General features: G+C 43.0%; 1 protein-coding gene across 8 annotated transcripts in view; it reads left to right on the top strand.

The window, feature by feature from the left end:
• RNF220 (ring finger protein 220) overlaps positions 1 to 13,997 on the top strand; it is a 327,126-nt gene that overhangs the window by 129,063 nt on the left and 184,066 nt on the right. For 4 of the 8 annotated variants that reach the window (XM_082228856.1, XM_082228849.1, XM_082228853.1 and 1 more), the window contains one exon: positions 1,265 to 1,339. The exons of 3 other annotated variants lie outside the window; for them this stretch is intronic. In XM_082228856.1, coding sequence (XP_082084982.1) covers positions 1,265 to 1,339 — 75 coding nt within the window. The remainder of the gene's footprint in view (positions 1 to 1,264; positions 1,340 to 13,997) is intronic. One more of the 8 variants, XM_082228857.1, reaches the window with a different exon arrangement.

Below are 13,997 nucleotides of genomic sequence, written 5' to 3'. Positions count from 1 at the left end.
AACCCCAGGAACAGGGGAGATGCACATGGGCAAGACTGTTAAGAGATGCTTGCCTTCAGCAGCATTTGTTTTGTCTGCTCATGCCCAGATCACTGACAAGGTGTGATTCATGGTCCCTGGACACCTGCAGGAAACAGTTCTTCCTTGCCAACTGGGACCTGGTGGTTTATGAGGTTTTAACGGTTCCAGGGGACAGGAAATGGGACCCTGGTTTGTTATGCAACAGGCTGTGCAGGCGCTGATTATGTCTCCTCTTGGTAGCAGATCCATTAGTTGCCCTTAGGAGCAGAGGGTCAGGATGGATTGCAGTTCTGTGGCCCAGCAAGGAAAGCAGCTTGAGATGTGAACACCACACAATCTTTGGCATTTTTTTACCTTATTCACATGCTTACCCTTGTGCCCATTTCCTAGGTTCACCCACACCTCAGGTCACACATTCCTTCCAGATCTGTTCCTTTGGGGAGTTATCTGTTGCAGCTAAAGGCATGGAGACTGGGAAAGTGAGCCATGGGACAGAATGGTGCATGGTAGTGGTCTCTTTGTCTACCAGAGCCCCCTTTGGATTTGGAACTTTCTGCCAACTCTGCTCAGGTTTTTCTCTACATTGATTAAAGTTAAGGTACACAGGGTTGTGTACATATGTGGTGCAGTTGCACAGCATGTATAGTCATGATTAAGGCCCTTTGCATGGAGGAAGTGTAGTCATTAAAGGGCACTGAGTAACAAACACAAAACAGAGTTCTGGAGTTAAAAGTTGATCATGTCTCAATTGCAAAAAGTGCCAATATTTTAAGAGAGAGGGTAGCTGACTTTTAAGAGAGAGGCTAGTTACTTGGGGAAAGGGTGGTTTTTCTGCTTCATGCTGTCTGTACATTAAAATGTGATGCCTACTCAAAGAGCATACAACTTTCTTTAACAGGTTTTTGAAGTGCAAAGTATATATGAGTGGAACATTCTTTCTACAGTTTATCTAGCCTTCAAGGCAAATATTCTGATGGATGATACCTTATGGGAAGCTGTTAGTTGTTGGGGGCTTTTGAGAAATGGTCTATTCACAAATGTTCCTTTTGTGCTTTGTTTGTAAGACCCCAGCACTTGAAGCAGAAGCTTCAGATGCTTAATCCCATGACGCTTGCTGAGTTTGGAAAATCTCTGCTGTTAAATGTCACTTGCTCAGTTGTAGGAGTCAATTGATTGATTGTCGTCCTTTGTGATGCTCATTGTCATATTTCATAATCTCAATTTCTTGTCAATTGATTGCCAGATAGAAGCGACAGCCAAGGAGGGCCGCCAGCGTCTGCAGGGGCCAGCCAGCGCATGGCGTTAACTTTCCCTCTCTGTAAGTGTTCCCTTCTTTTATTACTGTTGTGGGGTGGTTCAGAAAATGAATAGAAGAATAGGTTGGGTAGATGATAATAGTCCTGGGGATAACTGTGCTGTTAGCATTATCAAACATGTCACATTTTTCAGGCAAGAAAAGAGAACCTTTATTTTTAATAAAGGTGTTTTCTGGTGCTTGGCTGAGAATAGCACCTAGGAGTCCTGGCTCCCCAGCCCTCACTGCTCATATTCTAACTTCTAAAAAGAGCTGGGAATAAACTGAGCATTGTCTCGTCAGGGACAGTTAATTGTAATTTGTGTAGGCATGTTTTAAGGAAAATGTTATTATACAAAACAGAGACATTAGTCTAAATGTTGGTAGGGCTGAAAATTATGGGTGGAAACTACTTGCAAACTGTGTTTAGGATGGTAGGTGGGGTATATTATTGTTATGGGAGGTTCAACGCCATGTAGGCAAGCTGGATCAAAGCTCTGCCCTCTCCTCTTCTCACGCAGCTGGGAAGACTTCTGCCAAGATTACTTTCAGTTTCAGATAATCTCATTTTAATGCTACACGTGAAGCAGGAATCTTGGTATTCAAACCACAGTTATCAGGACTGGCCTAAGGCATTTTGCTTCCTGAGGCAAAGGACAAGATGGTGCCTCCTCCTCTTCCACATACAGAAACCAGCTGGACTGGCAGCTGATCTTACTTCAACTGTATGACTGTATATCATCCTCCACTGTGCCTGAGGCAGCAGGCCAGGTTAGAGAGACACTTTAATTTCTACAGTTCTCTCCTCCAACAGAGGGGGAATGTCTGGTTTGAAGTTGTTTTGTTTAACAATGAACCAGTGTTCATTTAAAATCAGGATTCCTGGTTTGCACATTATGCTAAAATGAGATTATTTGAAACAGAAATTTATGCCAGTAGAAATCCTCCTCCCAGCCATGAGGTGGTAGGGGAAGAAGGGAGTGGACAACCTGAATTCTTTGCTTGGGCTTGCTATGGTTCATCCATGTCACAGTTCCTAAACCATTGATTACTGTTACCTACAACCAGCCATTGCTTGGGTGGGTCAGACAAATAATTTATCCTGGATTAGACAGTTTATTTTTATCTATTTAATTCATAAAATTTATATACTGCTGAATAGCAGAAAAAATATCCAAGTGGTTTACAAAAAAAGATAAAACAATAAAATAATCACTTTGAAAATTGCAACCATAATTTAAAACATACAGGTTAATACCGCAATAAAAGAGACTGAAACCAAGTAAAATTCTTACAAACTTTCTAAACATCTAAACAATGACTGTCAACAGATGCTACTGAAGATATGCAACTGCTTTGCAGTTATGTTAACTCAAGACTGTGTGTATTATGCTTATACAATGTTAATTCATGACTGTTTGTATTCGGCTTCTATTGGGCATTAGACCATACATAATTTGAATTCTACCATAGAACCTACAACAGAGAAAGCTGCTTATACTGAGTCAGACCATTGGTCCATCTAGCTCAGTATTGTCCACAGTTATGACTGGCAACTGCTCCCCAGTTTTTCAGAATGGAACTTTTTCCTAGCCCTACATAGAGAAGCTGGAGATTAAAACTGGGACCTTTTGTATGAAAAACAGATGCATTGCCGCTGATTTGTGGCCCTTCTCTTCAATTGCTCACCAAGAACCTCAGCTTTTAATTTATTAATTTTTATAGACTTCTGAGTTTCAGGAAAAACTTTGGAAGTGTATTGGAAATGTCTGATGAGAGCTTAGAATGCAATGGATGTTTTAAACAGGACTTATAAGAACAGAGCTGCCCTTCTGCTCCTTGTTCCCCTGTCTTCTTCAGATTAATGTTACTCTTCTTTCTTTGCCCTGTGCCACAACCTTTCCATTGCTTACAACTTCTGAATGCAACAAAGCTCCCTGTTATACAACAAGATTTACTTAATGCAGATTAATTGAGCAATCTGAATGCCTAATTTGCCATACCAGGGGGGGATTGGGCTGGATCCCCTGAGGATTGCTGTCACGTAATGGCAATGGGTTTATTCCAGGCCTTTTTGCTGTGCCAGACATGAAGGTGGTGCAGCGAAGAGGCATTTCACCACCAGCAGCTTTTGACCTGGCGAGTGCAAACGGTAGGGCTGTGTTTGTGCTGCTGCTGCTGGCCAGGGCTTAAGACTGTAGCCTAAGTCCTACATTGTGTGTAACCTATTTGTAAAACACAATTTCTACATGAACATGTGAAATGTGATTGATCCATTTATTACATTTAGAAGCCCACCCTTCACTAAGCATTGTCAGTCTTGTTTGAAGTGGGGGGGGGGGGGCTTCGTTTCACTTGCCCCCTGTATTTGCATTTTACAATGAAAGCCATTGAAACCAGAATCTATTTGATGGTCTTCTCCCATAATTTAGGACATCTTTGGAAATTCCACCCCCATATTGTTCAGGTTGAAATTAGAGTGTGCGCACAAGACTAATAGGTAAACCGGTTTGGAGAGTGGTTGCTCAGATGGCTCCACAACCTGGTTCTGATGGCAGTGTTTTGTGTATCTTCCGCCTCCCCCCCCCCACTCCAAACAACCTTTACTGGAAAGCATATGGAAAGGAGAGCAGCCGACCTTTGGCACATTTATTGACACTCCCAGAGTTCATACTGCAACTCTACAATCTTTCCCTGAGATTATTAAAAATTAATTGATCACTTTTATATCCCCCCACGGTGCCCGACACTGTCGCTGCGAGAGGGGCCAAGGGGAGGAGGGCGTGTGCAGGCGTAGCAAACACACTGATAAATGTTAATTACTCTTTTATGGCCCTTGTCAAATTCCAAAGCAAGTCATAAATTCATTAAACTCTAACGGATTAAGCACATGCAGCTTATTTAGCCGCCATAAACAAGATCATTTGTATGTTGGTTTTTCCTTTTTTATTGCTTCAGCAGCAAAAAGGAGAAAAAATTGACTCAGGAGCTCCTGATGGGTTTGAAAAGTTGGGCAGTTAATATCCTGCTGCTATTGTCTCTTATTATTTTGTATACATATAGCTATGTACAATTGATATTTGGCATGATAAATTATTACTGTCTTATTTCTGGATAACAAGAAATAATATAGTAATATACCTTTTAGAGAACCAAATTGCATTGGTGAAAATTCATTCTGGCTTTCAAGTTCTTCAGCAACAAATAGATCCAACTCTTTTGCCAGTTGACATTGATCACAGCACAAAGCATGACCGCCACCTATTTTGTATCTCCCCTGTCATTACACAATGTATAGTATCAATATAATATTATGGTAGTTCTGGTAAAACATGCAGCCTTCTTTTATGAAATGGTTTCTGCTTGAATTGACCGCTTTGGAAGTATGCTCAGGAACACCACATTTTCTTAGGATTCAAAACAACAGTATTTTGACTCTACGGAAATAAGATGATTTCCTAAGCTGGAGCATGCATTACCCTACTACAGTCATAAATGTGGCCCCCAGAATGTCATGAGAACTTGTTGGATAGAACACCAGTCTCACTTAATTTCATTGACCTCAGAAGAAGAGATGTTCCTAATAAGAGAAATGAAAAGCTGAGGCAAAGGCACTTGATTCAACTTTCAGTCCATAAGACTGAAAGCTCAGGAACTCATGGTTCAGTGTTATAGCCTACACAGCTTGGTTCTGGTCTCCTGGTCAACTAGTTGACTAGGTCTTCCTTGGGGGAGAAATGGAGCACTGCAACAAAATAAGTTCAGTATACTTAAGCTCCAGCTACTGGAACAGTTGTCTCTGCAAATTCCCTGGAGTGTGGATTTTTAAGTACTGACAGGAGATACTGAAATGATACAGGATGGAACTTAGAGGTTCCAAAAGACAAGGGCTTGCTACTGAAAACAGCAGCTATTTGTTCAGGTCTCCCCTCCGCCTTAACATCTGGTACAGCTTATCCTGTGTCCTACTGATAGGATTATGCTGCATTTTCCTTTCCCAGTTCTACACGCTTCTGCCACTGGTAGAACATTGGGACATGAGCAAAGTTGCATTACACATTATGGAAACAGAGTCGGCACATGGCTGCCATTTTCAGAAGCAGACTTTTGTTCTTCCGTAATGTGTTGTTCTGCTCTGAAATGTGACCATTCAAGTCACAGGGAGACTTGGATCAAGCCTCAGCTGATCCTCTTTGACACAAAAGTCAGTGGTGAGTCTAATTAGCACGCCACATTATAGAAATGTATGTGAAAAGTTCTAACATTCATACCCAAAATCACCATGCCAACTCTGCTTTTTCAAGGCTGGCAAAGAGCCCTTATTTTGCATGCCTCAAAGTCTCAACCCCCCCAAAACAGTATGGTTGCCTGGAGTTGCAAACACCTTTAATTCTGGTCATGGCTGCCCCATGTGGTGAGCTATCAGAACTGCAGCTTTTAACATCTACATGGCAAAGTACTGTATTCTTAGGATTTAGACTGGCCCTATCTACCAAGGCTGGCCATTGTGTCCTAAGAAGGGCTCTCAAAGTCTTCCTGCTTGGCTTGGGCATTACTTGAGTAGCAAGCTCTTTCTGGCTCTCTTTCTTTTCGGTGTTTCTTGTCTCTTACTCCTTGGTTCAGCTCTTGGCCCTCAGTTAACCTATAACAGATCAGCTTTGACAGATCAATCTTAATTTAATTTTTTTACCGCAACAAAGCATTATAGAACACATACAGGAATCTATTTTGCAAGACTGCAGATGTCAGTCAAAATGGTCAGACAGGACCACAACAGCCTATCGTTACAACAAGTGAGATCTGGGGTGGTATAGTGGCTAAAAGACTGGGGTTGCCATCCTAACCCACTTATCTGGGAGCAGATGTCAATGAATTCAATATGACTTGCTTTTGAGTAGATATGGTTAGGGCTGTGCTGTGTGTGACTAATCAGAAAATTTTCAGTTCAAATCTCACTTTCCCCATGAACTGACTTGATTGCATTAGGCAAGTGATTCCCCCCTGCCCCCCATTTTCTGCAGCCATCCATCTCCAATATAGGAATGATGATAGCATTGAGCATTACAAGGTTGTTGTCTACAGCAGGATAATGTATGCCAATCAAGTGCTTTGAACATCATGAAATGTCCAAAGCACATAAACACCCCTTGCTTTCTGCTTAATTATAATAAGTAGAACCCCAAAACTTCCACTGGGACAAATTTGACACCACTGTTTTCTCCTCGGTTAAAAAAGGGCCACTAGTAAGCATCCAGATATGGCATTGGTCTTGGTCCTACCCATTGGTTCATTGGAATATCTGTGGGGCTCCCCTTGCCTCGAGACATAAAAATCTGCCCCCATGTTTGATGGATTTATGAGCACAGGGGTGGGCAGTCAGGGGTTAATGGAAGAACTGTGCCCTGTGCTCAGCGGTAGCTAACAGCCACTAGCTAATAACTTTATGGCTTCAAAGCAAGGCATTTATCATGCTGAAGTTTGTTTATGCACTAGTTATACAGCACATTATGGCAGATCTAAGTTGGACTGATAAATTCTAGATGACAAGCAAGGCTACTGAATGGGGCTTGCCGAGTCCAAAAGACCAGTAGCTTTTTCCTGAACTCTGCTTCCAAGATAAGATTGTTTTCCCTCTCTGTTGTTTAGTGTGCACAAAAGTGCATAAATTTAATGTAAAAGAAGACATGGATAATGTCCAAGACTTTTGCAAACCTCCCGCCTTGTGAACAAGAGCTAGCAGTGTGTATGGATAGATGTGTGCATAACACACTCATTTTCTGCAATACAGAAGTGGAATTATGTGGCCAGAATAAGTACAAATCAGGCACAATTGCCCCCCCCCCCCAGTGTCTCTTATTTATGTCATTTAATCTATGTGGACGAGGGGTTGGGACCAGCCATCAGGAATGTTTGCAAAGAGCAAGTGTTGAACTCTAAGCCCTTATCACAAAGCATTCCCTAAAGAACCCTTTGGAATTTTGAGCTGGCACTGGAACTTTTTGCATATTTTCAGTTTTCCTATCAGCATGCTGACTATAAGTTAAAATCAAACCTGAAATTCCTGTTCCATAAGAGTTAATTCCAAGTATGATTTTGCTTTGCAAGGAGCAATTCTGGCAGAATGGAATATCTGTGGAATGCTGAAGGAAAAATGTTGGCATATTCTATTTTGGTGGAGACATTCTACATACTGCATTATGACAAACCTAGGATTGCAACCCAGTGTACACTTTATGTGCACTGTACATACCCAACATGGTACCCTCCATACATTGTTTTATTTCAGTTCTCGCCAACCCCAGCTAGCATGGCCAGTGATCAGGGATGATGGGGTATAGTCCAGTCTCTGAAGGATGTTGGAACCCCAGGGGGCAACTCAGCTTCCTGAGAGGGGTTTGCATGGTGTTAAAACAGAAACAGAAGGGAATCTCCAAATTCCCACACAGTCCCAATGCTCTTTGCCTGTGTTGACTTTATATTTGATCTTAGACTGATATTCCTAAGTTGCAGCTTTCACTTCTGGTCTCCCCTTCACTTCTTTTTTGGATCCTTTTGGGAGAGGTCACCCTTGCTTTGTCTGCTTAGTCTCATTGGTACATTGCATTATATGCTTAATAAATTTCCCTGTGATGTATTTACAGAAACAAACATAGGCATAGATATACTTGTCAGTGGCTTAAGTGTGATTTATCATATAAAAGTGGAGTATAAACAAATAAAGTTAATAAACTGGAATAAACACACTGGCCTGACAAGACAAGGAAGGGAGATCTTGGAAGGTGGATGGAGACATGAATTCTTGGGCCCCAGAGGTAAGGCACAGTAGTAGAATGCTCAACACAGGGTCTGCTTCTGTGTGGTGACTGGTGCTGCAAGCAAGATCCACACTTCCACTGCGTGTGTATCTAGATGCCCAACAGTTTATGGGGTTCCCACAGTGACCCATTTGTAGAATGGTTGGATTGTGTAGTCTTCATCTATATCTATGCCAGTGTACTGATATATGTATCCTGATCTGAAATGTTTTGTGTTAATATTTGTATACATTTGCATGTTCACCCCTGAATTGCCTGATAGTTCCTGCATGTGTGTTCCTTGGATACATAAATTTGTTCGTTCATGTGACTGGAGAGGTTTCCCTCCATAGTTGTGTATATGTGTAATGATGTGTATGGTGGGCATCTGAATTATATTGTTCTGTGTATTGTGATATGGTTACCTCCTGCTTCATGACTGTGCACATATGTTTGTACATGAACACATAGTCTGCTGTGACAGCGTGGTTACATTGTGTTCGTGGGTTGGTGTGCAAGTCTTTGTATGTGAGTGCCAGCCCTTGTGGGCTGTAAATCCTGCTGCCCAGCTGAGGAGGTTGAGCGGTTTATTGCTCAAGGCCAGGCCCATGAATCAGGCAGAGGTGTCGGAAGACGCATTAACTCGTAGCCTTTGCTCAGTTGCTGTGTGGTTCCAGGAGGGGCCCTGGAGGCAGCGATTAAAGGCGGCACCTTCCCCTTTCAGTTTTATGGTAAGAGGAAAGCAGTAAATTAGAGGCCCAGAGGCTTTAGGGCAGGCCTCGCCCTGACATTGCTACCTGCTGCTGCCCTGACAGCAAGCAAGTTAGGCCCAGTCCAGCCCTGGGACAGAGAGCTTTCCAGTGGACTGAGGAGCGAGATTTGTAGTGTGAGAGAGCTGATTTGTAACAACTCTCCTTGGATAACTTTGAATTTGGGCCTGTATACAGGTGCATTTTCCAGCACAACAAACATTTATTCTTCTTTGCAGGCAAATGCACATAACGCACAGGCAGTGCCACAAACTCTGTGTATGGTATATAAGGCCCCAAAGTGTATAAGTTTCATAACATGGGAATCACCCAGTTGGATTGGAAGTAGAAAAGCTGTACCTGTGAATGTTGACAAAAATTGTGACATGTCTTTGATGTTCACTTTGGAGACCAAGGACAGGGTGAGCTTGAGCAAAAGAATAACTTGAGAGCAAGTAGGTCCTATGCAATTGCTTATACAGTGATGTCCACTTAACCACTTCAGTATCTTTAGTTCTTCCTACAAAGGACTTATTCTCATGTTGCTATTGTTGTTAATATTGTACACATAATTTATCCTCGCCTGAATGTTTTCTCAAGTTATGGAAACCTGACAAGGGGTGCTTGGTCCTCGCCTCTTAGGATAGTTTGCATTCCCTGGTTTGCCCATTTCTGCATTCATTTAATGTTGAGAAGCTTCGTAGGGAATATGGGAGACACAGGCATGTTGTAAGACTGAGAAAAATAACAGAAATTTACAGCCACACATTTAAGAGGTGACACCAAACTGTGTGCTTGCCTGCAGGACTGCTCGTGATAGTGTTATGCAACACAGTAGAAAGAAATCCATAGGTGATTAGTGAGTTGTGTGAGGGCAGTGTTTGCTGATTGGACATTTATGGGAAATTGGAGTAAGTACAGAGAAGAGGGGAAAGGATGAAAGATGACGAATGTTAGACAAATCCAGCTGAAAAAAAAAAGTTTATTTAGCTTGAAACTGATTTCCATTTAATAGAAGCTGCCTTCATTACTTAGCATGTTAAGCCTTTAGATCAGGCTTCCCTCTTGAAGAATCACTGTGGACTTTGATGCATGTACTATGAAGAACTTGAGGACTGATTGCTTTATCGTAAAATATGATCCATTATGTGAGACACTTATTTAAGAAGAACATGATTGATTCTTTTGTCATCAAAGTTAATTTCTATGAGTCAGTGTCTTAACAAACACATGGTGACTGCTACTGTGGTGTCACAACTTGTGGCATTGGTGGTGTGGCACAAGGCAGTCTGGAATACCAGCACAACATCATGGTTCAAACAATGGCCACCTTCAACATTCACAGGGAGTTGTATCCAACACTGCAGGCATGAGGTTTTGCTCATGCACTGGGATTTCCCCTCCCTGTCTCCTTCAGTCCCCTCCCCCATCCCCAAATGTGCTCTGGAGGGTCTTCCAACCCTCTGGAGCAGATTCTGAGGGTGCATTGGGGACTGCAGGAGAGAGGAGAAGGGATTTTTTTGTTGCACAAGTAGAACAGCAGCAGCATTAAATATGAAGCAACAGGGCTGGAACTAAAGATGCTACTAGAAGCCCAGAGCTGCTGCCACTCAATAACTCTCCCCACTTCTTGGTAAAATCTAGTATAACCTAACCTTTGACATGGTGTCATCATGTCGCCTGTTTCCTCCCTCTGTCTCCCTGACAGCCAATAATATAATGTAGGAATGGGGATATGCACAACACAATCACTTTGAGTTACATAATGTGTTACATTAGACCAGCTTTCCCCAACCTGATGACATCCATGTGTTTTGGACTTCAGCTCCCATCAGCTACAGACAGCACAGTTGTAGCCTAAAACATCTAAAGGGCATCAGATTGGGGAAGACTGTACTAGACATTGCCAGGAAGAGGGAAGAAAGATGGAGCAGCTGCTGCTCCGTGTCTCTGATAACGTCTTCCTTGTGCATGACAGTGTGAGGTGAAATATTTGTATGGGGCTTTGCAAGTGTTCCAGTTTTGTCATCCATTTTATCAGGTTGTACCAGAGGCGTCCCTGGTGCCTGGGTATATCTTAATACCCCTAGCACCACTGTAAGATGTCTGCCAAGGGAAATGTTTCTTTTTTTTCCTTTTTGTATTGCTTGCCTTTTGGCCTAGAAAGGCAGCAGCCTCTTTTCCTCTGAAACCTTTTTATGACTCCGGGTATAATTAACTCAAGCCATAAAAATTTTTCGAATCCAAATAGATATAATTAACATTTAATGTCACCGGGTTTTTTGTGGATAGTCAAGACTATTAAGAAGTGAGTATTGATTGAAGAGGTGAAGCAGATGTTTCAGTTATTGGATCAGGACATCAGAGGGAAGAGAGAGCCAGGAGGCTGTGCTGGAGCTGATCCAGTGACTCTTCTGTGCCTCCTGGAAGAGATTGGTGTGCTAGGAAAAAGGCAGAGGTTTTGTAAGTATTTTGCAGAACTCCTCCTCTCTTGCACTTGGCCTCCTCCTCCTCCTGCTGCATAAGGGAAAGACAGGGGAAGCAACATCTGGCTGGTGGCGGCAGCAGCAGCAGCAGGAGGAGGCCAAGCACAAGAGAAGAGGAACCTCCAGCCATTGAAGCTGCGCTGCTGCCACACTTGGCTCCTGCCGCTGTCCCAACATCACGTGTGCTCCATTGGCCTCCTCTCAATCTTCTGCGCAAATAGGTCCCTCTGCCTTTGAGCATGGTTACCTAAGACTCTTGCTGGCCAGTCTGTATGTCAAGAAAGTAAACTGCAGAGGTGCTTTTTTCTGAAGTCAAAGCTGTTTGAGGTATAAATTCAGAAATAGAAAAAAGTGAGCAGTATCTACACAGAGTCAAACTACACCCCACAAAGTTTTAGCCATATGCTTCAGTATTGCACCCAATAGTCAAGCAACTGTTTAATCCAACTATGGTAAACCAAAACCAAGGTTATTCTGGTAAGAAGGTTCTTAGATAAGGGAAGGGGGAAATGGAATTGCTCTTTGGCAACATTGGGTAGAATTGCAGATCTAGCCTACAAAATGCCTAAACTAAACATGACATGTTGGGATGCTAGCCTTTGAGGATTGGGGAACTGGAGGAAGTGGTACATTCCAGGAAGGCCTGTACAACATACCCGTCCTGTGTGTTTGAATTCACTTTAAATTGTCAGAAACCCTTATTTTAGTTATTAGTTACATTTGTTTCACACACACACTCAGTTTTAAAAATGCTGTCAGGAAGACTTTAGAGCTGGAGGGCCCATGTATTCCTCAAGATCCATCATAGCACCTCTTATTGGTCATGTCATAACTAAAGTGATCTTGACTGGACAGTTGCTGCTCATCTCCCACTGGCAGCTGTTTAATACCGATGAATGGTAACAACTACCTGGCATGGGCTGCCAGATAACTTTTCCCTTCCTGGTTCTTATTTAGCTCCCTAACCCCTGGACTCAATCCTGACTGATTATGCATCTGTTTTCCCTGGTCATGCAGCATATCTGATTTGAGCCTGACCCCTTGGGCCAAGCCTTGCCTCCTTGCTAGATCCTAGGGCTCTTTAGATGACATTCTTGGCTGATTCCCCTGCCAGGCCTGCTTGGGAAGTGCCAGGCTGGGTGAGAGAGTGATGGCATGCCATATTTTGTGTGCCCCCTGATCCTGGGAGCAAGACTTCCAAGCCCTGGGATTGATTGGGGCTTCTGATGCTGACAGATGACATGAGCACAGGAACATGAGGCAGGTCAGCAGAGCAGAAACCAGCAAACGCAAAGAAACAGGCTGCATTGAGTTTAATAAATAAAAACAGTGACATGCTGTGCTAGGGCTAGGAGTAGGAGGCTAGCCCTGCACCAGCAGCTTCTGGCACCCCTCTGCAGCTGACACCAACGTACCAGCTCTGGATTCACCCCAAATGCCCTAGACAGCACAGAGCTGCCTTTCTCTGCCCACACACAAACTCTGATTGTTTGGAAGCATCTCCTGCCCTGAATGTTTTGTGTTCCTTGTACTGATCAGTGATTATCATGGTAAGGAGGAAGGAAACACTGTTGGCATCTGTGTGCTAGCATCTCCATAGAATTTATTCACCTTTGCTCACATGTTTTAAAATACTCAAATTGGTACAGCATTGTAGCTTTCTGAGTTCTTTAAGTACCCATCTTTCATTCCTCACCTGACCATTGAAAGTAGGAGTCATTCTTGTCCAGTATCCAGAAAAATATAAAAAATGTATACCAAAAATAATGGGATTGGGCTATTACAACAGAGGACCATTTTCTACTTTTCACACTAGTTGGCAAGACCAGCTGGGTGGACATTTTAGCCAATATAAGGGCCTCCTCAGATCTTCTTCCTCCCCTAATAATAATAATAATTTATTATTATTTACATGCCACCCATCTGGTTAGGTTTCCCCAGCTACTCTGGGCAACTCTCAACAGAATTAAAAACACAAGGAGACATCAAACATTTAAAACTTCTCTAAACAGGGCTACCTTCAGATGTCTTCTAAAAGTCAGACAGGGTGGGTGCCACTACCGAGAAGGCCCTCTGCCTGGTTCACTTCTTGCAGGGAGGGAACTGCCAAAAGCCCTCGGAGCTGGACCTCAGTGTCCGGGTTGAATGATGGGGGTGGAGACAGTCCTTCAGGTATACTGGGCCAAGACTGTTTAGGGCTTTAAAGGTCAGCACCAACAGTTTGAATTGTTCTCGGAAACGTACTGGGAGCCAATGTACAAGTCTCTATCCATTTCGATGTGAAGGTGAATTGCAAAGTAAAATTTTGCCTATATGGATTCCAGGACTTATTTTTTAAGGGACAACATCAAGGGGAACTTGGCAGCAGGGTGGAGACACAAGGCCTTGCACATTTTCTATGTAACCTCAGAAAAATTTCCTGGGAGGCAAAGGAGGCAATTTCAAACAGCTCTTTTGGAAGAGGATTATAATGTGGAGAGACAAAGGGGTGGGAGGCCTCATGAGTCTCTCCCTAATCTAACATGGCAGTGTTGGTGGAGATTACAGATATGAACTTTCCCGAGGAAGCCCTCTTGGCACAAATGGACATGTAGCCACACTCAGGCAATGTGTTGTCCACCCACACTTGGGGAGGAGAGGCAGAACTGTCCAC

Source organism: Podarcis vaucheri, assembly GCF_965113315.1.
Source record: "Podarcis vaucheri genome assembly, chromosome: 6".
Taxonomy (NCBI): Eukaryota; Metazoa; Chordata; class Lepidosauria; order Squamata; family Lacertidae; genus Podarcis; species Podarcis vaucheri.
This window is presented reverse-complemented; position numbering and strand designations above follow the sequence as displayed.